The sequence below is a fragment of the Oncorhynchus tshawytscha genome, linkage group LG12, assembly GCF_018296145.1.
Source record: "Oncorhynchus tshawytscha isolate Ot180627B linkage group LG12, Otsh_v2.0, whole genome shotgun sequence".
NCBI classification, from domain to species: Eukaryota; Metazoa; Chordata; class Actinopteri; order Salmoniformes; family Salmonidae; genus Oncorhynchus; species Oncorhynchus tshawytscha.
Genome location: NC_056440.1, coordinates 48,806,754 through 48,834,546, shown reverse-complemented (window position 1 = coordinate 48,834,546; position 27,793 = coordinate 48,806,754). Strand labels below are relative to the sequence as shown.

Below are 27,793 nucleotides of genomic sequence, written 5' to 3'. Positions count from 1 at the left end.
TATAAGATCAGTGTCAACTCACCATCAGTACGACCAAGAATATGTTTTTCGCGACGCGGATCCTGTGTTCTGCCTCACAAACAGGACAACGGAGTGGATTCCATGCAGCGACCCAAAAAAACGACTCAGAAAAAGAGGGAAACGAGGCGGTCTTCTGGTCAGACTCCGGAGACGGGCACACCGTGCACCACTCCCTAGCATTCTTCTTGCCAATGTCCAGTCTCTTGACAACAAGGTTGATGAAATCCGAGCAAGGGTACATTCCAGAGGGACATCAGAGACTGTAACGTTCTTTGCTTCACCATGGCTCACTTTAGCAGCCAGCGGGTTTCTCCACGCATCAGAGACAAACATCTTTCTGGTAAGAAAATGCCTTATGGCTAACGTGACATGGTGTGATGAAAGAAACATACAGGAACTCAAATCCTTCTGTTCACCTGATTTAGAATTCCTCACAATCAAATGTAGACCGCATTATCTACCAAGAGAATTCTCTTCGATTATAATCACAGCCGTATATATCCCCCCCCAAGCAGACACATCGATGGCTCTGAACGAACTTTATTTAACTCTCTGCAAACTGGAAACCATATATCCGAAGGCTGCATTCATTGTAGCTGGGGATTTTAACAAGGCTAAGAGACTCCCTAGACTCCCTCCCTACAAGACTCCCTAAATTTTATCAGCATATCGATTGCGCAACCAGGGGTGGAAAGACCTTGGATCATTGTTACTCTAACTTCCGTGACGCATATAAGGCCCTGCCCCGCCCCCCTTTCGGAAAAGCTGACCACGACTCCATTTTGTTGTTCCCTGCCTACAGACAGAAACTAAAACAAGAGGCTCCCACGCTGAGGTCTGTCCAACGCTGGTCTGACCAAGCTGACTCCACACTCCAAGACTGCTTCCATCACGTGGACTGGGAGATGTTTCGTATTGCGTCAGATAACAATATTGACGAATACGCTGATTCGGTGTGCGAGTTCATTAGAACGTGCGTTGAAGATGTCGTTCCCATAGCAACGATTAAAGCATTCCCTAACCAGAAACCGTGGATTGATGGCAGCATTCGTGTGAAACTGAAAGCGCGAACCACTGCTTTTAATCAGGGCAAGGTGTCTGGTAACATGACCGAATACAAACAGTGCAGCTATTCCCTCCGCAAGGCTATCAAACAAGCTAAGTGTCAGTACAGAGACAAAGTAGAATCTCAATTCAACGGCTCAGACACAAGAGGCATGTGGCAGGGTCTACAGTCAATCACGGACTACAGGAAGAAATCCAGCCCAGTCACGGACCAGGATGTCTTGCCCCCAGGCAGACTAAATAACTTTTTGCCCGCTTTGAGGACAATACAGTGCCACTGACACGGCCTGCAACGAAAACATGCGGTCTCTCCTTCACTGCAGCCGAGGTGAGTAAGACATTTAAACGTGTTAACCCTCGCAAGGCTGCAGGCCCAGACGGCATCCCCAGCCGCGCCCTCAGAGCATGCGCAGACCAGCTGGCCGGTGTGTTTACGGACATATTCAATCAATCCCTATACCAGTCTGCTGTTCCCACATGCTTCAAGAGGGCCACCATTGTTCCTGTTCCCAAGAAAGCTAAGGTAACTGAGCTAAACGACTACCGCCCCGTAGCACTCACTTCCGTCATCATGAAGTGCTTTGAGAGACTAGTCAAGAACCATATCACCTCCACCCTACCTGACACCCTAGACCCACTCCAATTTGCTTACCGCCCAAATAGGTCCACAGACCATGCAATCTCAACCACACTGCACACTGCCCTAACCCATCTGGACAAGAGGAATACCTATGTGAGAATGCTGTTCATCGACTACAGCTCGGCATTCAACACCATAGTACCCTCCAAGCTCGTCATCAAGCTCGAGACCCTGGGTCTCGACCCCGCCCTGTGCAACTGGGTACTGGACTTCCTGACGGGCCGCCCCCAGGTGGTGAGGGTAGGCAACAACATCTCCTCCCCGCTGATCCTCAACACTGGGGCCCCACAAGGGTGCGTTCTGAGCCCTCTCCTGTACTCCCTGTTCACCCACGACTGCGTGGCCACGCACGCTCCAACTCAATCATCAAGTTTGCGGACGACACAACAGTGGTAGGCTTGATTACCAACAACGACGAGACGGCCTACAGGGAGGAGGTGAGGGCCCTCGGAGTGTGGTGTCAGGAAAATAACCTCACACTCAACGTCAACAAAACTAAGGAGATGATTGTGGACTTCAGGAAACAGCAGAGGGAACACCCCCTATCCACATCGATGGAACAGTAGTGGAGAGGGTAGCAAGTTTTAAGTTCCTCGGCATACACATCACAGACAAACTGAATTGGTCCACTCACACAGACAGCATCGTGAAGAAGGCGCAGCAGCGCCTCTTCAACCTCAGGAGGCTGAAGAAATTAGGCTTGTCACCAAAAGCACTCACAAACTTCTACAGATGCACAATCGAGAGCATCCTGGCGGGCTGTATCACCGCCTGGTACGGCAACTGCTCCGCCCTCAACCGTAAGGCTCTCCAGAGGGTAGCCACTTTAATAATGGGAACTGATGGGAAATTATGTAAATATATCACTAGCCACTTTAAACAATGCTACCTTATATAATGTTACTTACCCTACATTATTCATCTCATATGCATACGTATATACTGTACTCTATATCATCGTACATGTAATACATGTACCACTAGCCACTTTAACTATGCCACTTTGTTTACATACTCATCTTATATGTATATACTGTACTCGATACCATCTACTGTATCTTGCCTATGCTGCTCTGTACCATCACTCATTCATATATCCTTATGTACATATTCTTTATCCCCTTACACTGTGTATAAGACAGTAGTTTTGGAATTGTTAGTTAGATTACTTGTTGGTTATTACTGCACTGTCGGAACTAGAAGCACAAGCATTTCGCTACACTCGCATTAACATCTGCTAACCATGTGTATGTGACAAATAAAATTTCATTTGATTTGAGTTAATTCCTCGATCATATGAAGTTAGCAAACATGATAGCTAACATTATATTAAAACTGGTAAGGTTCAGATGAATACTGCTTGCAGGCCAATACTAATTAAACCTCTGCTATCCCACAAATAGTATTTGATCACACAGTACATAACAAAATAATTATAAGAGTTTGCCTCCCACTAAAAATCGACCAACCAGTGAGGCTAGTCTCCCTTGTGTGCCCTAATACAATGTATTTACATATGTGAATTTCTTGACATGTATGGGAATTGAATGTCAGCAATGTGTTTGACTGTGGAGTTGACAGCAGAGGAAAAGCCCATAACAGGAGTTGCATTCCTCTCGGCCTCATCTCAGCCACTGACCTTCCTGTCTAAGCCTCTGGACTGGTGGTCTTCCGAGGCTATTTATATAAGATGATCGCCTCCTGATACTCTTGAAAAAAGATATGATCACATGCTCAAAGATTAAATTATAATTTGTTGTCTGCCAGTCAAAAATAATCAACTGGGATTTTTAACTAGGTGGCAAAAGGACAACTGGGTTATTTATTTGACCACATACATTCACAATTCACATTTCTATGGTTCAAAAGCACCCAATTTACTATAAACGTTATTGTAACCTGGCAGCATGATTTAATTTGGAACTCTTCTGTGCGTTATAAAGTGTTTATTTATGTTTTGCTCAGTTTACTTAAATCTTGTTAAAATAATCGCCTCCTTATAATGCATAATCTCTTAGAATTTCTGAAGAAATTGGTTTAAGGTACAGTATGTTTTGCACTTCACACATTGCTTTTGCACCATGACATGGCTTTGTTCATCATGTTGTTGCAACAATTACAAAAATTCCTCTAAAAATAACTCAGAATGTTTGTTTCTCTATTTATTTATGTATTTGTAAAAAGTCACTACATCTTAAGAGAAGACATGACACACAACAAATGCTACTAAAAGATACATCTGGGTCTAAGGAGGTCAACTATGCAGTGTTTGACATGAGTTTAGGACCTGTTGCATTTTTGCAACCTGGGGTCTCACAGGGTTGTTTAATTCATCCAGTTCACAGAAACTCTCCTCCTGAACTTGAAAATGTATGGACTGTTACTCAAACTCTTGAATAGATCATGCATTGATGTCAATGGGATGTCAATGGGAGATTGGTACAAAAATATTTTCACTATCTATACAATCTACACAATCTACGCAACAGGACTAACTCTATATCAGATACTGTATAATCAGTGTTTGTTCACTGTTAGCTCATTATCTCCCTACTTTCTAAGAATTTGGCACAGTTCGATTGAGTCTCTGCAGGCCCACAGTTCCCTCCATCTGATCAGAAGCCAAGGCACTGGCAATAGCGACTGAGAGGGCTTGGCAACCACTAAGCACTTGGGGGCCGATTCTGACCCTAGTTAAGAGTGTGTAAATTCTCTTTTTATGCACTTTTCTCTCTGTGTGAACTTAAGCATGAGAATAACATGCTATTCACCCACTATTCGTTCGGGGTGGAGATCTAAGAAATGAAGGTGTGGCGGAGAGAGATATGCCATATTCTGACATTGACTTAATTCCCTCATAATTCCACCACCTTTACGTGCGAGGAAACTATGAATAAGGTTGAACGAACCTGACGTTTCCAAGCATCTACCTTATATTTTGCCAATAGAAATAACAGCATTCTCCATGCATTGTAATTTATGAATTGATAAGAGCTATTGATAAGACCAAGACCAAAAATATGTTGGCCAGCAATTGGGAGGGTTTCAGCAGCTTAGTTAAATGTATTCAGGCCGCGCAAAGGAACCACGCCTGCAAAGCACGTTACGCACCTGCATAAGGTAAGTCTAAATACCATCTACTCAGAAGTGCGTAAGAAGGCCCTCATAGGGAAGGCGTACATTTCTTAAGTTGGAATCAGGCCCTTGGCACCTCAGTCCCACTAAGCCATCTGCAACTGCTATGTGGTTAAGGCATAGACATAGGCCACAAGTGTGTGCAGACACACGGCTGTGACATCCAAAGAACAACCAATATTAAATAGTGTAGTATCTTTGCAAATGTTCTAGAATGATTTGCAGTCCACAGGTACAAAAGCATGCTTTTAGAAAAGGTATAATTTGCCTTTATAGTGAACCACCACAGTGACAAAGCCATTTGTTCCTAATACAGTAATTGACAACATCTTACCTCTACCATAGACCACATAAACTGGTACCACTCTTCCAATCATGGGTGGCCAAAAAATATCTAACAGAAAGCCACACCTCCAAATGAATTTCCCTTTGTGCCTTGCCTTTTGGAGTGAATAGTAGAGTTACCACCCAGGACTGTATTTGTTAGACAGAGACATAGTTGTTGAATTCGTTCATTTTCAGTCCTGTGGTCTTCACCAAGTGAGTTCCTTAGCATATGTTATAACAATACATTACATATCCCATCAGGCCTTAATTGAGACCTAGTGTTACAGTAGCCTGAAACTGATGGTTTACAGGCCACATCAGGCCTGCAAGTGGGGTCGCAAAATTATTTCCCCAAATTCCCAGATTTTCAAGAAATCCTGTTTGAAAGATTTCCTGCTTATTCCCTCCCGTTTCTAGGAATGTTCTAACCGGGAATTCTGGAAAACCTGGAATTTTTTTGTTTTGTTGTAAAGGTTAACAAAGAGGTAAGGTATGGCAGAAGTTTATGCAAGAGGGCTTTATAGACAAAGAGTGCAATGCATTGATCTATGCGACTTCAAAGAGGGCCAGTCTACTTTCTGATACAAAATGAAATGATGTGTGCTGAGCCTATCGCCCATAATAAAGCGCAATGTGCTATGATAAACTGCGTCCAATGGCTTCAATACAGTAACAGCTGCATTCATATAGATGATATCGCCATAGTCAATAACCGGAATGAATGTTGACTGAATCATTTGGTTTCTGCACTTTAACGAAAGACTGGACATGTTCCTATTGAATGAGCCTATTTTCATTATTAACTCATCAACATGCTTTTTGAAAGATATACCACATGACCAAAAGTATGTGGGCACTACTCTTCGAACTTCTCATTCCAAAATCATGGGCATTAATATGGGGTTGGTACCCCATTTGCAGCTTTAAAAGCCTCCACTCTTCTTTCCACTAGATGTTGGAGCATTGCTGCGGGGACTTGCTTCCATTCAACCACAAGAGCTTTAGTGACATCTGGCACTGGGTGATTTGGTCTGATATACCACTGCTTTCAGCCAATGGTTATTCAGGGCTCGAACCACCCAGTTTATAAAGGGGTGGTTCGAGCCCTGAATGCTGATTGGCTGACAGCCGTGGTATGTCAGACCTAATCACCCACTGGTATGACAAAACATGACATTTTACTGACCTTATTATGTTGGTAACCATTTTATAATAGCAATAAGGTACCTCAGGGGTTTGTGGTATATAGCCAATATACCACTGCTAAAGGCTGTATCCAGGCACTCCACGTTGCGTTGTGCTTAAGAACAGCCCTTAGCTGTGTTATATTGGCTATATACCACACCCAATCATGCCTTATTGCTAAAATAATGCACACTCTAGAATGCCCTTCAAGCCAATCAGAAACGAGTATTCTACAGTGCCGTGGTATAAACCCCATTATAAACTGGGTGATTTGAGCCCTGAATGCTGATTTGCTCACAGCCGTGGTATATCAGACCGTATACCATGGGTATGACAAAATATTTATTTTTATTCCACATTACGTTGGTGACCAATTTTTTACATTTATTTAAACGTCAATGTAAACTAAGGATTCAATTAAGCAATAAGGCACCTCGGGGGTTTGTGGTATATGGCCAATACACGGCTAAGGGCAGTATCCAGGCATCATGCATAAGAACAGAACCTTAGCCGTGATATATTGGCCATAAACCACATTCCGTCAGAATGTATTGCTTACTTTTATCATCAGTTTTCATCGCCATTTTCAAAAACATTAAACCATAAGATTAATATGAAACGTCTCATATACAAACATGCGTTCCCCATCCACAATATTCACATTTATAACCACAACTTTTTAACCAACATAAATGTATGCCAATATGCTCAGCACAAACTCCCTTAAAAGGTGCAGAAGTGTGTAGTGGAACACTACGTTCTCCTCAGAGATTACTGGTAATAAGAGGGCTAGTATTTATAGATGTGCCTTTCAATGATGTGCCCACTTAATCCTGGTTTACCCTTCTCCATCCCCACGCCTGGTCCTCACTCTGCAGCCCTCAATTCAGTCTCTCCTTGGAAGCAACATCATCAGAGGTAAATATATTTTTAAAAGTCATCACTTAGAATTTAGACGACATTGAAATATATGGGGAAGGGCATTGGTTGGATCCTGATTGCAGGAAGGAAGTGTTTTTCCTCAGGATACAAATAATATTTTGGCATTTTCTTGCTGTTAATTTCTTTGTCTTTGACCTGCAGGTAAAGAGCAAGCATGTCTACAGAGCGGTTTGACTGCCATTACTGCAAGGAGTCCTTGTTGGGAAATAAATATGTTATGAAGGAGGATACTCAGTACTGCACTAAGTGCTATGAGAACTTGTTCTCCAATTGCTGTGAAGTGTGCTCTCTGCCTATTGGGTGCAACTGTAAGGTAAGAATTCTGTACTGACCCCATATAATGCATATTTTCATGTGTATAGAGTATGATACACTGAGTGTAGAAAACATTAGGAAAACCTGCTCTTTCTATGAGATGACCAGGTGAATCTAGGTGAAAGATATGATCCCTTATTGATGTCACTTGCTAAATCCACTTCAATCAGTGTAGATGACGGGCAGGAGACAGATTAACTGACTTGCCTAGTTAAATAAATAAAAATGAAGGATTTTAAAGCCTTGAGACAATTGAAACATGGATTGTATGTGTGCCATTCAAAGGGTGAATGGGCAAGACAATATTTTTAAGTGCCTTTGAACAGTGTATGGTGGTAGGTGCTAGGCGCGCCGGTTTGTGTGAAGAACTGCAACATTGCTGGGTTTTTCACGTTCAACAGATTCCCATGTCTATCATGAATGGGGGAGGTGGGGGGTGCAAGTCAATATTCGGAAGGTGTTCCTAGTGTTTGGTATACTCAGTGTACATAAGCACGTCAGCAAAACTGAAGTACACGATTGTTAGGTTTAAAGTGGCAGTCCAGTAAAAAAAATTCTGGTTTTGTAATGATATTTCCACACCATGAGGTCAAAATAACACTGAGTGTAAGTGGTTTTTGAAGAAAAAATAAACACCTGGAATTTCAGCCTGTTCAGTTGGGATGGAGTTTTTGGCCCAGATCATGTCACAATCTGTTCTGATTGTTCTGACCAATAACCAATCATATTTTATTTGCATATGTATCCGCCTACTTCGAAGGGGTAAGGGGGTAGGCTCTCTACAGCCTAGACGATCCTATCCGCCAATCAGGGCTATGTATGTAAATATGTATATTTACATTTCTATCAACACAGCCACACGGTCAGACTGAGCATTTCAATAGCGAAAGGAGGCTCATGAAATAAGCACACAAATTTAAAACATTGCATTGGGGCTTTAAAACCTTTCCTAAGGTATGGTTTGAACCAGCAAAGTTGTGAAAAACATATTTCCAAGGTCTATATAGACATCTAATTAACTGAACTGCATCACTGTCTTAAGTGCACATACCTTCAAACAAAGAATGGACCACCAACAAAAATTTGCATCCCATGACATTTTGACATGAATTATTGTTGTTCTCAAAGAAAATGACTTTCCATGGGAACAAAATGGCTTAAAAAAACATGCTTTTAAGCTATATATAATATCTTCAGAAATTTGCCAATGACAACAAAAACCAACAATACCAACAACCAATTTTTTTGTGATGATGAGGTAAGACAGTTGATAAGGAAGACAGTAATCTTAGTAAGGTACTATTTATAAATCATATTCTTTCAAATTCTTCAATCAAATCATTTAAATTGCTGTGGCAATAATAACCATCAATCCAATCAATCCATTACATGGTTAACACTGTCTGTCTGTATGTTTGTTTGATAGGATCTGTCCTATAAGGATTGCCACTGGCATGAGCAGTGCTTCAAGTGTGCCAAATGCAGCCGCCCTCTGGTAGAAAAGCCCTTTGCAGCTAAGGATGAACAACTTCTCTGCACAGAGTGTTACTCCCATGAGTACTCCTCCAAATGCTCCACCTGCAAGAAAACCATCATGCCAGGTGCTGTAGGACAACATTGATGATGATATTGATTATTCTAAAATATGTATTTTAGTTCACATTGTTCTTCCCTGAAAAATGCATGATATGATGTGTCAGTAACTACCACTACTGCTCAGTCCCTATTGGTGGAGGTGTTCTATTTCTGCAGGCCTACTACTGCATGTGCAGTACAGTGGCAGTTGGTACCATTGAAGATTAGGAGGGATGATTTTATTTTTTATGAGAATGGCCTCATTTGTCATTTATCCCAGTCCCTGATGCTGAAAAACATCTCCACAGCATAATGCTGCCACCACCATGCTTCACCGTAGGGATGGTGCCAGGTTTCCTCCAGACGTGACGCTGGAGGAGTTAAAGAGTTAAATCTTGGTTTTATCAGACCAGATAATCTTATTTCTCATGGTCTGAGAGTCTTTCGGTACCTTTTTGGCAAACTCCAAGTGGGCTGTCGTGTCTTTTACTGAGGAGTGGCTTCTGTCTGGCCACTACCATAAAGGCTTAATTGGTGGAGTGCTACAGGGAAGGTTCTCCCATCTCCACAGAAGAACTAGAGCTCTGTCAGAGTGACCATCGGGTTCTTGGTCACCTCCTTGATTAACCAGTTTGACCGTGCGGCCAGCTCTAGGAAGAGTCGTGGTGGTTCCAAACTTCTTCCATTTAAGAATGATGAAATCAACTTTGTTCTTGGGGACCATCAATCCCTGCAGTAAGTTTTTGGTACCCTTCCCCAGATCTGTGCTTCGACACAATCCTGTCTTGTCGCTCTACTGACAATTCCTTTGACTTCATGGCTTGGTTTTTGCTCTGACATGCACTGTCAACTGTGGGACCTTACAGACAGGTGTGTGCCTTTCCAAATCATGTCCAATCAAATGAATTTACCACAGGTGGACTCCAATCAAGTTGCACCTGAGCTCAATTTCGAGTATCATAGCAAAGAATCTGAATACTTATGTAAATAAGGTATTTCTGTCTTTGTTCGTAATACATTTGCAAAAGTCTGTACAAACCTGTTTTCACTTTGTCATTTTGTGGTATTGTGTGTAGATTGCTGAGATTGTGTTGAGTCATCAGCATACATAGACACACTGGCTTTACACAAAGCCAGTGGCATGTCATTAGTAAAGATTGAAAAAAGTAAGTGGCCTAGACAGCTGCCTTGGGGAATTCCTGATTCTACCTGAATGATGTTGAAGAGGCTTCATTTGAAGAACACCCTCTGTGTTCTGTTAGATATGTAAACGCTTTAGCCACAATATAGCAGGAGGTGTAAAACCATAACACATATGTTTTTCCACCAGCAGACTGATCGATAATGTCAAAAGCCGCACTGAAGTCTAACAAAACAGCCCCCACAATCTGTTGGATAGCCTTAAATAAATACCATTCCTCTCTCTTCAAAAATGTTTTTGAGTAGACTAAATTGCTAGCTGCATTAGCTGGCTAGGTAAGTGAAAGTGAAAAAAATATAACGAAATATAGGTTGCTCTCTCTCTCTCTCTCTCTCTCTCTCTCTCTGCTGCTGCTTCTCCTTAATTTTTTAAGAAATGAATTTGTTCAAAAGTGTTAAACTATTGTCTTTCTTTCTCTTTGAGTCAACTACTTACGCATTGCATTGCTAGCTAGCTGTAGCTTTCACTACCAGATTGCTGTGCTTTGATTGAGTGGACAACATACAGTATGAGTCAAAAGTTTGGACACAGCTACTCATTCAAGGGTTTTTCTTTATTTGTAGTATTTTCTACATTGTAGAATAATAGTGAAGACATCAACACTATGAAATAACACACATGGAATCATGTAGTAACCCAAAAAGTGTTAAACAAATATAAATCTATTTTAGATTTTAGATTTGTCAAAGTCGCCACCCTTTGCCTTTATGACAGCTTTGCACACTCTTGACATTCTCTCAATCAGCTTCACCTGGAATCCTTTTTTAACAGTCCTGAAAGAGTTCCCACATATGCTGAGCGCTTGTTGGCTGCTTTTCCTTCTCTCTGCAGTCCAACTCATCCCAAGTCATCTCAATTGGGTTGAGGTCGGGTGATTGTGCAGGCCAGGTCATCTGATGCAGCCCTCCATCACTCTCCTTCTTGGTCAAATATTCCTCACATAGCCTGTGTGTTGGTGTGTTGGGTGTGTTGGGTCACTGTCCTGTTGAAAAAAACAAAAATCTCAAATTTGGACTCATAGACCAAAGGACAGATTTCCACCGGTCTAATGTCCATTGCTCATATTTCTTGGCCCAAACAAGTCTCTTGACTTGACTTGATGTCCTTTCGTTTTTTTTGCAGTACTTCAACCACGAAGGTCTGATTCACGCAGTCTCTTGAGAAACAGTTGATGTTGAGATGTGTCTGTTACTTGAACTCTGTAAAGCACTTATTTGGTCTGCAATTTTTGAGGCTGGTAACTCCAATGAATTTATCCTCTGCAGCTGAGATAACCCTGGGTCTTCCTTTCCTGTGTCGGTCCTCATGAGAGCTGGTTTCATCATAGCACTTGATTGTTTTTGCGACTGCACTTGCAGAAACTTTCAAAGTTCTTGAAATTCTCCGCATTGACTGACCTTCATGTCTTAAATTAATGATGGTCTATCAATTCGTTTTGCTTATTTGAGCTGTTCTTGCCATAATATGGACTTGTTATTTTACCAAATAGAGCTATCTTCTGTATACCACCCCTACCTTGTCACAACACAACTGATTGGCTCAAACGCATTAAGAACAAAATAAATATCACAAATTAACTTTTAACAAGGCACATCCATTAATTGAAATGCATTCCAGGTGACTACCTCATGAAGCTGGTTGAGAGAATGCCAAGACTGTACAAAGCTGTCATCAAGGCAAAGGGTGGCTACTTTGAAGAATATCAAATATCAAATATATTTTGATTTAATTAACACTTTTTTGGTTACTACATGATTCCATATGTTTTATTTCATTGTGTTCATGTCTTCACTATTATTCTACAATGTAGAAAATACAAAAAATAAAGAAAAACCCTTGAATGTGTAAGTTTTTCCAAACTTTTGACTGTTATTGTATGTCAGTTCATGCTGCAAGAGCTTTGATGGGTTGGAGGATGTTCTCTGGAAGTCGTCATAATTACTGTGTAAGTCAGTTATTATGGGTGAGAACCATGAGCCTCCTAGGTTTTGTATTGAAGTTGTTATACTCAGAGGAGGATGTAAAATAGCTGTCCTCCGGCTACACCATGGTGCTACCCTACAGAGTGTTGTTGAGGCTACTGTAGACCTAAATTGAAAACCAAGTGTTTTTATCAGTTATTTGGTGATGTTAATATATTTAATGTATTTTGATCTAAAAAATAATATTTCATGAAATTCTTTCAATAGGATGGTCATCTCCTTTCTTTTCTGAGGAGCCTTCACTGGTGCAGTAGGTTTTCGTGTCTTGTTTCCATGTGCTGACTAAGCTGTCCTTCGCCTATGTTAGGTTCCCGCAAAATGGAGTACAAGGGGAACAGCTGGCATGAGACCTGCTTCCTGTGCCATCGCTGCCAGCAGCCAATAGGAACCAAGTCCTTCATCCCCAAAGACAACGGCTACTTCTGCGTGTCCTGTTTTGAGAAGCAATTTGCCTATCAGTGCTGTGCCTGTAAAAAAGTAAGAATCTTGCAGTCTCATGGTTTAGACTGTATGTTAAATAATGACAGTTCTTTTACAGGTTTATATTTACACCATGACAGAATATTTTAGGATGTAGACATAAGCAGCACTCTAGAAGAATGTGTAATTGTATGTGTTGTGTATGTCAAGACTCAACCCAATTTGTTTTCCATTAGTTCAGATTGAGAGCTCCAAAATGATATATCATACACTGTAAGCATGGTAAAGTTATGCTGTTTTAAAAGTTAATAAAAGTGTTATCTCACTTAGAAGACAAGTAGGAGAAAAATGCCCTTGAAAGATTTTGTTCAGTGCTAGAGACCCACACATGAGCATGGTTAACCCCTTCTTTATCTCAGCCAATCATGGCTAGATAGGAAGGATCCTGTGATATGGAATAGGTTAGCTAGTTAGACAGCACACTGCAGCTCACTGCCACTACCACACTCCATTCCCCCAGGGTGCTGTAGCACCAAGGCCCCTAAACCTAATGAGTGCAGCAAAATCAGTAGGCTAGTTATTGGTTTTGTAACATGTGGGTGCTCTTCCGGGATACATTTTAAAGTTGCACTATTCAGAAATCGCTCTGCCATTTCCAGGTTGCTAAAACTCTAATAGTTCACTGAATTTCAGATTATGTGACAATATTATATAGTATAGTATAGAGAATCATTATTCCATCTAAACTGCTGTGAAATATATTTTCCGGGTCCAAAAATATTGTTGTTTCAGCTGTCTGAGGCTGGTGTACAAAACCGAATGTAAAAGACGCAAAAACAAATCTGATGAACGGGAAACATAGAAATAGTGCACATAGAATAGATCTACCGCTTCTTAGACATGCTTTCAAGTAGAATGATAGATCTTTAACTCACATTTCTATGTGATTTTTTTCATGTAGCCAAAAATGTTACATATTTCCATTTTAACATTTGGGTGCTCAATTGGGGCAGATTAAGTAATGGCGCCAGAGTTGAAGGCTGCTGTTTTACAGGCTCCTAACCAATTGGGCTAATCAACAAACATGGGGCTCCTCAGGGGTACATGCCTAGTCCCCTCCTGTACTCCCTGTTCACCCATGCGTGGCGAAGCACGACTCAAAAACCATCATTAAATTTGCTGATGACACACCAGCGGTAGGCCTGACCACCGACAACGATGAGACAGCCTATAGGGAGGAGGTCAGAGACCTGGCAGCGTGGTGCCAGCACAACAACCTCTCCCTCAACGTGAGCAAGACAAAGGAGAAGATCTTGGACTGCAGGAAAAGGAGGGCCGAACACGCTCCCATTCACATCGACTGGGCTGTAGTAGACCGGGTCGAGAGTTTCAAGTTCATTGGTGTCCACATCACCAACAAACTATCATGGTCCAAACACACGAAGACAGTTGTGAATGACAACACCTTCGCGAACGACAACACCCACTCAGGAGACTGAAAAGATTTGTCATTGGTCCACAGATCTCAAAAAGTTCTACAGCTGCACCATCGAGAGCATCCTGACTGGTTGCATCATCGCCTGGTATGGCAACTTCTCGGCGCTACAGAGGGTAGTGTGTACAACCCAGTATATCACTGGGGCCGAATCTTCCTGCCATCCAGGACCTATGTACTATGCAGTGTCAGAGAAAGGCCCCAGAAATTGTCAAAGACCCAAGTCATAGACTGTACTCTCTGCTACCACATGGTAAGCGGTACCGGAGCTTCAAGGCTGTATCACAACCGGCTGTGATTGGGAGTCCCATATTGCGGCGCACAATTGGTCTAGCACCATCCGGGTTTGTCCGGTGTAGGCCATCATTGTAAATAAGAATTTGTTCTTAAATGCCTTGCCTAGTTAAATAAAGGTTACATTAAAAAAAGTCTAGGTCCAAAAGGCTTCTTAAAAGCTACTAACCCCAAGCCATAAGACTGCTGAACAATTAATCAGATGGCCACCCGGACTATTTGCACCCCCTCCCTATTTATTATCTATGCATAGTCACTTCACCCCTACCTACATGTACAAATTACCTCGACTAATCTGTACCCCTGCACATTGACTTGGCACCACACCATATTGTTATTTTATTGTGTTATTATTATTATTATTTTTTTTACTTTAGTAAATTGAGTAAATATTTTCTTAACTCTATTTTCTTAAAACTGCATTGTTGGTTAAGGGCTTGTAAGTAAGCTAAGTAAAATTTGATTTAATCTTAGCAGTCTGGGTGGTTTAAAACTGGTATGGTTTGGTAGACTCATTGTTTATTTGCTAGGTGAGGTTTGCAGTAGCGCCAAACCGAGTTTCAGTTCAATCCATCAAGATAGATTATGCTTTTTTGATCAACAGAAATGTTTGGTGTGGACTTGCCCGCGAAGGTAGTCAAATGTTTGCAGCTGGTAGTTGTTAGCTACTGTAGGGCAGATGAGATGTTTTACTCATGGGCCAGAACATTTTGTGTTGACTGTTTTACAGGATTAGATATACCAGTTTGGAGTCTGGAGAACTCTGCACTGTAGCACTGTTGAAAAAGCAGATGAGTAGGGGTGAATAGAGGGGAGAAAGTGTGTGTTACCTGCCAGTCAGTCTTGTTGCTAAACCAGTTTCCTCCAGTGATCAGAGTGGAGCTAGTTTCCACAAGCGATCAGGTTTGTGAAACCTCAGTGAAAAGTCAGGTGTGTCAAGGGGCTGTGTCTCTCAAGGAGAGTTTTGAGGTATCCCCAGTTTGAAGTTACTTATTTTCAGAAGAGTGCTGATGGCAAATCCGACAGGGAAGAGATGATTTGTATGGGGAATTGGAGGAAACATTCTTTGTAAAACTAGACAGTGGTTACCCAGAAATATTTCTCCCTAGAGAGGAAGGTGAGTCTTTTGTGTCTCTAACTGAGAACTTCTTGGCAGAGATACAGTATGTGATGTAGTGTACCCTATGCAGGTTGAGGACAAGGTTGATTTATGTGTCTATTTAGGGGGTACGTTCTTGGCCAAAGTAGGGTAGGTTGTGGTTCCTCAGCAGGCTGACCATGAAGTTGTTTGTGTGTTACTTTAGCTGACACCTTTTTCTCTGAGCTATGGAAGGGAGGAGAGTCTTCTCAGTCAGGTTGTAAAGTTAGTGAGAATTTGCTGGCAGTCTAGGTTTTGCAGGGTGACGCAGCTGTGTGTTGTGAGAATCAGGAGCATGAAGAATTGAGTTTGGTGGAAAAGTCAGATCCACCAGTGTACTCACTTCCAGTTGGTTTTTCAACAAGTTTTCATAAATGTTCTTCACAATACAACAAACATAGGCTCATTCTCTTCAAGACAACCTAGGGTATTTGGTTTGTTTGTATGACATCAGAGAAATATTTATTATAATCCTCAACATCTCCTCTTTCAAAATACATTGAGTGCTCTTAATTTAAAGCTTTTCCCTCCCTCAGATAACAAAACATTTTAAAAAGTTGTCCAATTAGCAGGACGGATAGGGCAACTTCTTATCGCACGTGGTGCTCAAGTTCAGAACAGCTGTCAGTCAAAAACCCATACAGAGCTATGAAGCCGAGACCCTGACCTCTGACGTAATGTATAGCATGTTACTGTACAGCCACTGCGTTCCAATTTAGGCATTTATCAATTTAGGCAGTTTATGGAAAATAAACATTTTAGGAAGGAAAATAGATATTGGTGACTATGTGAGGTCTTTTCTTTTCTTGTTGGGGAAGGTGTTATGGAATAGGTTAGGTCATTTAGACAGCACACTACAGCTCACTACCATTACCACACTCCATTTCCCCAGGGGGCAGTAGCACCCAGGTACAAATGCTGTGCTGGCACCAGCTGGCAAGCTGTTATGCTACTGATTTGGTTGTTGGCCATGAGGCTTTTTGTTTATGTTTGAATCTTTAGTTTGGGAATGCCTTTTTGTAGTTTTTCTTTTTGTATATATTTGTTTCCGTCAATAGCTTCTGAAAATAGCCATACATTTGGGCTCACCGACCCAAATGAGTCAAGACAGAGCTGGCCCTGGACCAAGGTAAGGTTGTGGTCTCCCTGGGCACATTTGCATTCAACACTGTCCTCAAACGCTGATTTCTCACATTAATGCACACATCAAATGAGGTTACAGACCATGTACTATAGCTAGGCCTAAGACCCTTAGACCTAATGAGTGAAGCAAAATCAGTAGGCTAGTTATTGGTTTCATAACACCTGGAGTTAATATTTGTATTCCTATTTATGGATCCCATTCAAGTTTGTAATTAGGGCACATGGAAGTTCACCTGTTCAATAAGGACTATCATACGGCGGTGGTAGGCCTGATTACCGGCGACGATGAGTCAGCCTACAAGGAGGAGGTCAGTGACCTGACAATGTGGTGCAGGAGCAACAACCTCTCCCTCAATGTCAGCAAGACCATGGAGCAGGTTCTGGACTACAGGAAACGGGCCATGGCCCCATCCACATCAAAAGGGGGGGGGGAGTCAGCGGAGCAGGTAGACAGCTTCAAGTTCCTCTGTCCAAATCACTAATGACTTAAAATGGTCCAAACATACACACACAGTCGTGAAGAAGGCCTGTTCCCGCTCAGGAGTTTGAAAAAGTTTGCCATGGACCCTCAAACCTGAAAAGGTTCTACTGCTGTACCATTGAGACCATATTGATTGGCTGCATCACTGCTTGGTATGGCAATAGCACCGCCCTTGATCACATGGCACTACAGAGGGTTGTGAGGACAGCCCAGTACATTACTGTGGCCGAGCTCCCTGCCATCCAGGACATCTATATCAGGAAGAAGGCCTGGAAAATTGTCAAAGGCCCCAACCACCCAAGCCATAGACTATTTTCTTTGCTGCCACATGGCAAGATGTATTGGTGCGTCAAGTCTGACACAAACAGGCTTTTGAACAGCTTCTATCCCCAAGCAGTACGACTAAGAAATTATTAACATAATAGCTACACAGACCGAGTTTACCCTGTATCTTTATTTACCTTTTATTTCAGGATTTGCACTGTCTCTATGCACACTCACATGGCCCTACACACTCATGCACACACTGTCACTCCAACACACTCAAAAACCATCACTCCATAATTTGCTCACTCACATAATATGCACATACATTTATACTGACGCTACACATCCACCCACTCACAAGCAAGCTGATACTACTCTGTTTGTCTTATATCCTGTTGCCTAGTCACCTTACCCTTATACATATCTACCTCCATCACTCCAGTATCCCTGCACATGTAAATCTGGTATTGGAACTGACTTTTTTAATATTTCCTGTATTTTGTATGCTTACTTAGTTTGTGTATTTCATATTTTTTATTATTTTCTTTTTTTCTTTCTAGTAATACATTGTTATTGATTATTCATTGTTTAACTCTACTTGTGCATGTGACATAACTTGAAACTAGGACTTGTGTCATCTGCCCCTGCTGTGCTGGCGTGTCATGTGTGTATATCTCCTTAAGGCCATTACGACCGGTGGGGTGACCTACAATGACAAACCCTGGCACCGTGAGTGTTTCCTGTGCATCGGCTGTAAGAAGCAGCTATCAGGACAGCGCTTCACCTCCAGAGAGAACTACCCCTACTGTCTGGACTGCTTTAGCAACCTATATGCCAAGAAGTGTGTGGGTTGCACCAAACCCATCACCAGTGAGTCACTCTACGAATATTGTCATTCATTTTGTCACCCTTCATGCTACATTTTTCGATTAATATTCTCTATTTATGCCATGCAATCACACATCACCTGTTGGTGTTTGTAACATCATATGTGGGCACTTGTATGTGTGTCTGCATTATTCTGCATTATTCTGCATAGTATGCTGTTTTCTTCTGGCACTAAGGAGGCGGTTAAGAGCATTGGGCCAGTAACCGAATGTTGACTGGTTCGAATCAATGAGCCGACAAGGTGAAAAATCTGTGGATGTGCCCTTGAGCAAGGCACATGTGCCCTTAAGACTCACAAAAGCAGGTCTTAGCGGTAACGCAGTTGATAATGTCATGGATTTTGAGAGTGAAAGTCAGCCTATGCCTTTTGTGCCGGTGAATCTGGTATTTGGAACAAACTATTGGTTTCCTCCCCATTTCATTTGATGAAAAAACAACCATAGCCTAACCTGGCTGGTTTAGCAGCATTGCACAGGTGCGTCTTTTAATCCTGGCCATTTGCCAAGTAGCCTTTGAATAAAGGGGTTTTAAATGTTCTACTGAGATTGCTTTGAAATATGAGGTTTTTGCTGCAAAACGAGCTGCAAAAAACACTCAAACTGGACAGTTTTATCTCTTCATTCAAGACTCAGTCATGGACAGTTACAGACAGTTGTGGCTGCTTCGCGTGACGTATTGTTGTCACTACCTTTTTGCCCTTTGTGCTGTTGTCTATGCACAATAATGTTGGTATTTGTATTTTATATTTATTATGGATCCCCCAAGGCAGCAACTAATCTTCCTGGGGTCCAGAAAAATTAAGGCAGTTTATAAAATTTAAAAAAACATTACAATACATTCAGATTTCACCAAATACTGGGTGCCCTCAGGCCTCTACTCCATCACTATCACATATCTACAGTACTAAATCCAAGTGTATGTGTATGTATAGTGCATATGTTTTCGTGTGTGTATGCATGTGTCTGTGCCTATGTTTGTGTTGCATCACACTCCCCGTTATTCCATGTGTTTTTAAAAATATTTTTAAAATATATTTTTCCAACTTGCATCAGTTAATGGATGTGGAATAGAGTTCCATGTAGTCATGGCTCTATGTTTTCACTGTGCGCCTCCCATAGTCTGTTCTGGACTTGGGGACTGTGAAGAGACCTCTTGGGGTATGCATCGGTGTCCGAGAGCTCGGTACATTCAACATGTCAATACCTCTCATAAATACAAGTAGTGATGAAGTCAATCTCTGCTCCACTTTCAGCCAGGAGAGAGTGACATGCATGTTATTAATATTAGCTCTCTGTGTACATCCAAGGGCCAGCCGTGCTGCCCTGTTCTGAGCCAAATTCTATTTTGGCTCAAAACAGGGCAGCAAAAAAGTATTTTTTTGTGGCACCTGACCATACGACTGTACAGGAGTCAAGGTGTGACAAAACTAGGGCCTGTAGGACCTGCCTTGTTGATAGTGTTGTTAAGAAGGCAGAGCATTGCTTTATTATGGATAAAATTCTCCCCATCTTAGCTACTACTGTATCAATATGTTTTGACCATGACAGTTTACAATCTAGGGTTACTCCTAGCAGTTTAGTCACCTCAACTTGCTCAATTTCCACATGATTTATTACAAGATTTAGTTGAGGTTTAGGGTTTAGTGAATGTTTTGTCCCAAATACAATGCTTTTAGTTTTAGAAATATTTAGGGCTAACTTATTCCTTGCACCCACTCTGAAACTGACCGCAGCTCTTTGTTAAGTGTTCCGTTGCTGTAGTAGCATCCGTATACATAGACACTCTGGCATTACTCAAAGTGAGTGGCATGCCGCTTGTAAAAATAAAAAAATAAAGGGGTCTAAAACAGTTACCCTGGGAATTCCTGATTCTACCTGGATTATGTTTGAGAGGATTCCATTAAAGAAGTGTTCTGTTAGACAAGCATTGTATGTGGTCAAACACATTTTCCCCCCAGAGGTTTACTAAGGGTTGGTAACAGGCTGATTGGTCGGCTGTTTGAGCCAGTAAATGGGGCTTTACTATTCTTCGGTAGCGGAATGACTTTAGCTTCCCTCCAGGCCTGAGGGCACACACTTTCTAGTAGGCTTAAATTGAATATGTGGCAAATAGGAGTGGCAATATCGTCTGCTATTATCCTCAGTAATTTTGCATCCAGATTGTCAGACCCCGGTGGCTTGTCATTGTTGACAGACAACAATATTGTTTTCATCTCTTCCACACTGACTTTAAGGAATTCAAAAGTACAATTATTGTCTTTCATAGTTTGGTCTTAATATATTTGGATGTGTAGTGTCAGCGTTTGTGGCTGGCATGTCATCCTTAAGTTTGCTTATCTTGCCTTGGAAAAAGTAATTAAAGTAGTTGGCAATATCAGTGGGCTTCATGTTGAATGAGCCATCTGATTCAATGAATGATGGAGCTGAGTTGGCTTTTTTCCCCAAAATTTCATTTAAGGTGCCCCAAACTTTTTACTATCATTCTTTAAATAACTGATCTTTGTTTCATTGTATAGTTTCTTTTTATTTAGCTTAGTCACATGATTTCTTAATTTGCAGTATGTTTGCCAATCAGTTGGGCTGTCAGACTTATTGTGTCAAGCGCAGCTTCTGGTTGCTCCTCATTACACACCACAGACCAGCAAATATTCTTTACAAGAGAGGTTTGTACCATGTTTTGTGCTGCTACCATGTTGTTCTGCTGCCATGTTGTTGCTACCATGTTGTCATGTTGTGTTGCAATCCATGTTGTGTTGTCTTAAGTCTATCTTTATGTAGTGATGTGGTGTCTGCCTTGTCATGATGTGTGTTGTCCTATTTTTATTTTTTTAGCCCCGGTCTCCGCAAGAGGCCTTTTGGTAGGCCATCATTATGAACGGACTTGCCTAGTTAAATAAAGGTAAAATATAATAAAACCAAAGACACATTCTTCCAGTATTTAGTCCTCCTAGAATGCCATATCAACAGAAATAAGTGGCCTTGCCTTGCAAAATAGCCTATCCATAAACATTTTAAATGCTCAATTTGTCAAATCAAATGTGTTTAGCAGATGTACAAATCAAATTTTATTTGTCACATACACATGGTTAGCAGATGCTAATGTGAGTGTAGCAAAATGCTTGTGCTTCTAGTTCTGACAGTACAGTAATATCTAACAAGTAATCTAACAAATTCAGAACAACTACCTTTTTTATATATATTTTTTGTATATTTATTTGCTAGTATTTTTTTAACTTTAGTTTATTTGGTTAAATATTTTCTTAACTCTTCCTGAACTGCGCTGTTGGTTAGGGGCTTGTAAATAAGCATTTCACAGTAAGGTCTACACTTATTGTATTCAGCGCATGTGACAAATAAAGTTTGATTTGAATTAAGAATATAAAAGTATATGGATGAGCAATGTCAGTGGAATGGAATAAGATACAGTAGAATATAATATAATAAAGTATATACATGAGTAATGCAAAATATTTAAACATTTTTAAAAGTGACTATTGTTCCATTTATTAAAGTGGCCAGTGATTTCAAGTCTATGTATATAAGCAGCAGCCTCTATGTGCTAGTGATAGCTGTTTAATAGTCTGATGGCCTTGAGATAGAAGCTGTTTTTCAGTCTCTCGGTCCCAGCTTTGATGCAACTGTACTGACCTCGCCTTCTGGATGATAGCGGGGTGAAGAAGCAGTGGCTCGGGTGGTTGTTGTCCTTGATGATCTTTTTGGCCTTCATGTGACATTGGGTGCTGTAGGTGTCCTAGAAGGCAGGTAGTTTGCCCCCGGTGATGCGTTGGGAAGACTGCACCACCATCTGGAGAGCCCTGCTGTGGCGGGCGGTGCAGTTGCCATACCAAGCGGTGATACAGCCCGACAGGATGCTCTCGATTGTGCATCTGTAAAAGTTTGTGGGTTTTAGGTGCCAAGCCAAATTTCTTCAGCCTCCTGAGGTTGAACAGGCAATGTTGCGCCTTCACCACACTATCTGTGTGAGTAGACCATTTCAGTTTGTCAGTGATGTGTATGCCGAGGAACTTGAAGCTTTTCACCGTCTCAACTGCGGTCCCTTCGATTCAGTGCCTTGAATTGAAACAATACGGCACATTCTAAAACACACACACATGCCTATCTGCATATTTAATTTTGTTTGTTCAAGCATCCATCTCCAAAGGCAGGTTGGCGTTTATTGGGATGAGTCTTGTTCTTGAGGCAGAACTGAGCGATTTCCGCTAAATGGGCATGCTGCAAATTCAATATTGGCTATATTGTAAAAATGAATGAAAACAGTGTGGTTAACATTAGCGTTAAGGTTAGAGTTAGGTTTAAAATAAAATTGCATGACTTTGTAGCTGTGCCAGTTCGTGACCACTCAGCAGAGCTGTCTTCAGAACAAAATTCATGACAAAAAACATGAACATGCTTTCCAAAGACCGCCTTTCACCAGGTTACCAAAGTCGCACTCTTTCAAACATATTACAATTATTCGGTCCTATAATGCAGTATCAACAGTATGCCTAGGCTATATTTTGCTTATTGAGAATGTGCCCCACACATACAATAAAAATATATATTTTAGGAGAAGTGCGATGGATAAAGACATGTAGGCAATTACAACAATGTTGACTGCCAACACTCCAAACATAGAGGCTATTGGGGAAACACTGGCAGTTTTTTTTACCGCTGCTATTACTCGTTACTGTAGCCTATGCTATTTAATAAACTGTATTATCAATCCATAAAGGACTAGGAAGAGAATATTCCCTTCCCAAAGCCGACTTGGAATTGATGACAACACAGACGTTCAATAAGCTGCAAAACTTGAGACAAACGCATTAAGACATAGAACACATTAACGCCTTGTTTATTCATCAACCCAGCTCTTTCTCACCGTTGCCAGTTATTTCACTCATAATTACGGCTGTGAAAATAACGATAGCACGACAGCCAGCGCTTAGATTTACCATTGCTTTGTTAAAATCAATCCCTAGGTGTTAACATCTGTGTCTGTGGAAGAATCTCAATTGCATACTCCTCACATCCTCTCCTCCTTAATTATTTTACCTTTTTTTTAAGTAGGTAAATCAGTTAAGTACACATTCTTATTTACAATGACAGCCTAGGAACAGTGGGTTAATTGCCTTGTTTAGTGGCAGAACAAGAGATTTTTACCTTGTCAGCTCAGGGATTCGATCTAGCAACCTTTCGGTTACTGGCCCAACGCTCTAACCACTAGGCTACCTGCCGCCTTATGACAAGTTAAAGGAGGCGAGGAGAGGACGCGAGGAGTATGCAACTGAGCTTCTACCCATATCTGCATCCTTGTGTGATAGGTCTGGCAGGAGCCAAGTACATCTCCTTTGAGGAGCGCCAGTGGCACAGCGAGTGTTTCACCTGTATGCAGTGCTCCGTGTCTCTAGTGGGCCGTGGCTTCCTCACCCAGCGTGACGACATCCTGTGCACTGACTGCGGCAGAGAGAAGTGACCTCACTGGGGAGATCGCAACCTTATGACCTTTTAATAATCCAGCACAGGTCACACCACACTCAAACCATACTACAACATATTCTGAAACACCACACCAAAACCCTACCCAGCAGGAAGTGACCTCAGCAGATTAGTCACTATATTGACCTTTACATCGTTCTATTGTTGTTTCAGTGTTGTGACGTTTGTGAGGAGAGGAGCCTTTGATGTACACCTGTAGCTTCCCCCTTCAAGAGTAGTAATAGAATCTTATGACAAGTTAAATGTATGATTTACAGAATAATCTCACTTGTGATAATCTAAATGACAGGGATGTACTTGACATCAATTAATTTGTCTGCACATTAGTCTTTGCTGTTTGCATGTTTTATGTTTTCATCATTATTCAAATCAAAGTAATAGTAGTTTAAATAAGGTGACAATCTAAATTGAGTGGTTCATTTTTTGTTCAAATCTAAATTCAGACCTTGATTTATGAATGCATCTGTGATGTTAAATGAATAGCACCGCTTTGCCTTAATGAATAAAAGTAGTGTGGTTACATGTGTTTTGTCTGTTGTACTGAACATGTGGAGGGCTGTTTCTGGTATGACCATCTTAAACCAGAGAAATGTGTAGCAATAACGCCATCCAGAGGATGTAACTAATTGTCAGGTCACATACAGTGCACTATACCTGCAGGAAAATAGACACTACATATATAGAAATGCATGTACATTGCACTATACTTGCAGGAAAATAGACACTGTACGTACATAGAAATGTATATAAAGTTATGTCACCTTATTTAAATGGCTGAAGCACCTTTCAGATAAACTTTACATATTGGAGTAACACTTGCCTGTTACATTTCTACAACATTCAGAATGTTGCGCCTTACTAAACATACCCCAGTTCATACTGTATATAATATAGTCACCTACGTTTTCCTGGACACATTGTCCTCCTAGGCTGAGAATAAGTGGTATAAAATGCTGACAGACTTCCTCTCTGGATGGGAGTCACATGATGAGGTCAAACTACAGGGTTTCTAACACTCAGTGAAGGAAACTAACCACACGATCGAAATGGGGACAATTAATTAGAATAAATATTAATAGATATTCATCTACTGCAGCGCCAGCTGTGCCATCAGAGACTCTGGGTTCGCGCCCAGGCTCTGTTGTAACCGGCCGTGACCAAGAGGTCCGTGGGGCGACGCACAATTGGCCTAGCATGGTTAGGGAGGGCTTGGCCGGTAGGGATGTCCTTGTCTCATCGCGCACCAGCGACTCCTGTGGCGGGCCAGGCGCAGTGCGTGCTAACCAAGGTTGCCAGGTGCACGGTGTTTCCTCCGACACATTGGTGCTGCTGGCTTCCGGGTTGGATGCGCGCTGTGTTAAGAAGCAGTGCGTCTTGGTTGGGTTGTGTATCGGAGGACGCATGACTTTCAACCGTAGTCTCTACCGAGCTCGTACCGGAGTTGTAGCGATGAGACAAGAAAGTAGCTACTAAAAAACAGTTGGATACCACGAAATTGGGGAGAAAAAGGGATTAAAAAATATATATATTAATCTAATCTGAATATATTTTAAAATGTCAAGATAAATTTGTATAATTGTCTGTGTGACAACACTGTTAACACTTCACTGTTTTTGTTCAGTTGTAGATCATTGATTAAATACTTTTTGCTTTATTTTTTGTTTCAAGTGTTATAACTTTCCAGATATGGAGAAAAGCATCAGCATACACCAACAAATACAGTAGAAATTAGTTTGAAAGCCTTCACCTAAGTGCAAATCTATGCAAAACCTACCACCTCAAAAGACAAATTGTTCACACAGAAGCCCAATTCTGATATTTTTTTCACAAATTGGTCTGTTGATCAATCAGATCAGAAAAAGGTCTGATGTGAAAATATCAAAAGTGATTGGTCAAAAGACAAATTAGTGGAAAATATATTAGAATTGGGCTGCCTCCCAAAACACAACCATTTAGGTCTAGATTCAATCAGATCAAGCATCAAGCGGTGATAGCCAACACCCACATAGCTGTTGTTTTGGTGGTGTCAAATCAAATCAAACTATTTGCCACATGCGCCGAATACAAGTGTAGACTTTAGCGTGAAATGCTTACTTCCAAGCAAGCCCTTAATCAACAGTAAAGTTCAAGAAGAAGAAAATATTTACCAAGTATGCTAAAATAAAAAGTAATAAATAAAAAGAAACACAATAAAAATAACAATAACGAGGCATATACAGGGGGCACCGGTACCGAGTCAGTGTGCAGGGGTACAGGCTAGTTGAGGTAATCTGTAGATGTAGGTGGGGCGAAGTGACTATGCATAGGGAACAAACAAACAGCGAGGAGCAGCAGTGTACAAGGGGGAAAATGTCCTGTGGCGATTTTTATGAATTGTTCAGCAGTCTAATGGCTTGGGTGTAGAAAAGGTTTATGATCCTTTTGGTCCTAGACTTGGCGCTCCGGCAACTCTTGCCGTGCGGTAGCAGAGAAAACAGTCTATGGGTGACTGGAGTCTCTGACAATTTTATGGGCTTTCCTCTGACACCGCCTGTTATATAGGTCCTGGATGGCAGGATGCTTGGCCCCAGTGATGTACTGGGCCATTCACACTACCCTCTTTAGCACCTTAAGGACAGATGCCGAGCAGTTGCAATACCAGGCGGTGATGCAACTGGTCAGGATGCTCTAGATGGTGCAGCTGTAGAACCTTTTGAGGATCGAGGGGCCCATGCCAAATCTTTTCAGTCTCCTCAGGGGAGAAATGTTTTGTCGTGGCCTCTTCATGACTGTCTTGGTATGTTTGGACCATTATAGTTCTTTGTGATGTGGACACCAAGGAACTTAATTCTCGACCGGCTCCACTACAGCCCCATCAACGTTAATGGGGGCCTGTTTGGCCCGCCGTTTCCTGTATTCCACGATCAGCTCCTTTGTCTTGCTCACATTGATGGAGAGGTTGTTGTCCTGGCACCACAATGCAAGTTCTCTGACCTCCTCCCTATAGGCCGTCTCATTGTTGTCGGTGATCAGGCCTACCATTGTTGTGTCATCAGCAAACTTAATGATGGTGTTGGAGTCATGTTAGGCCACGCAGTCGTGGGTGAACCAGGAGGGGACTAAGTAGAAATCCCTGAGGGGCCCCAGTGTTAAGGATCACCGTGGCAGACGTGTTGTTGCCTACTCTTACCACCAGGGGCAGGCCCATCAGAAAGTCCAGGATCCAGTTGCAGAGGGAGGTGTTTGGTCCCAGAGACCTTAGCTTAGTGATGAGCTTCTTGGGCACTGTGGTGTTGAAAACTGAGCTGTAGTCGATGAACAGCATTCTCATATAGGTGTTCCTTTTGTCCAGCTGAGAAAGGGCAGTGTTGAGTGCGATTGAGATTGCATCATCTGTGGATCTGTTTGGGTGGTATGCGAACTGGAGTGGGTCTAGGGTGTCCGGGAGGATGCTGTTGATGTGAGCCATGACCAGCCTTTCAAAGCACTTCATGGCTACCGACGTGAGTGCCACGGGGCGGTAATCATTTAGGGAGGTTTCCTTCACTTCCTTGGGCACAGGGAATATGGTGGACTGCTTGAAACATGTAGGTATTACAGACTCGGTCAGGGAGAAGTTGAAAATGTCAGTGAAGACACTTGACAGTTGGTCCGCGCATGCTTTGAGTACACGTCCAGGTAATCCGTCTGGCCCAGCGGCTTTGTGAACGTTGACCTGTTTAAAGGTTTTGTTCACATCGGCTACCGGGAGCGTTACACAGTCATCCAGAACAGCTGGTGTTCTTGTGCATGCTTCAGCGTCGTT

General features: G+C 41.8%; 1 protein-coding gene across 1 annotated transcript; it reads left to right on the top strand.

Moving 5' to 3' along the window:
• Nucleotides 1–7,159: 7,159 nt before the first annotated feature.
• On the top strand, nt 7,160–24,531 carry fhl5 (four and a half LIM domains 5). The gene is made up of 6 exons (XM_024439641.2): nt 7,160–7,291; nt 7,457–7,628; nt 9,057–9,231; nt 12,696–12,865; nt 18,310–18,496; nt 23,835–24,531. Exons 2-6 carry the CDS (start codon nt 7,470–7,472, stop codon nt 23,984–23,986), a joined length of 843 nt encoding a protein of 280 aa, XP_024295409.1. The 5' UTR covers nt 7,160–7,291; nt 7,457–7,469; the 3' UTR covers nt 23,987–24,531.
• Nucleotides 24,532–27,793: the final 3,262 nt, after the last annotated feature.

Excerpts from the sequence above, each read along its gene's own strand:
- fhl5 (XM_024439641.2), top strand. The coding sequence starts at position 7,470 with ATGTCTACAGAGCGGTTTGACTGCCATTACTGCAAGGAGTCCTTGTTG. Across the intron at positions 7,629-9,056 it reads CTATTGGGTGCAACTGTAAG|GATCTGTCCTATAAGGATTG; the intron begins GTAAGAATTCTG and ends TTTGTTTGATAG. Across the intron at positions 18,497-23,834 it reads TTGCACCAAACCCATCACCA|GTCTGGCAGGAGCCAAGTAC; the intron begins GTGAGTCACTCT and ends CTTGTGTGATAG.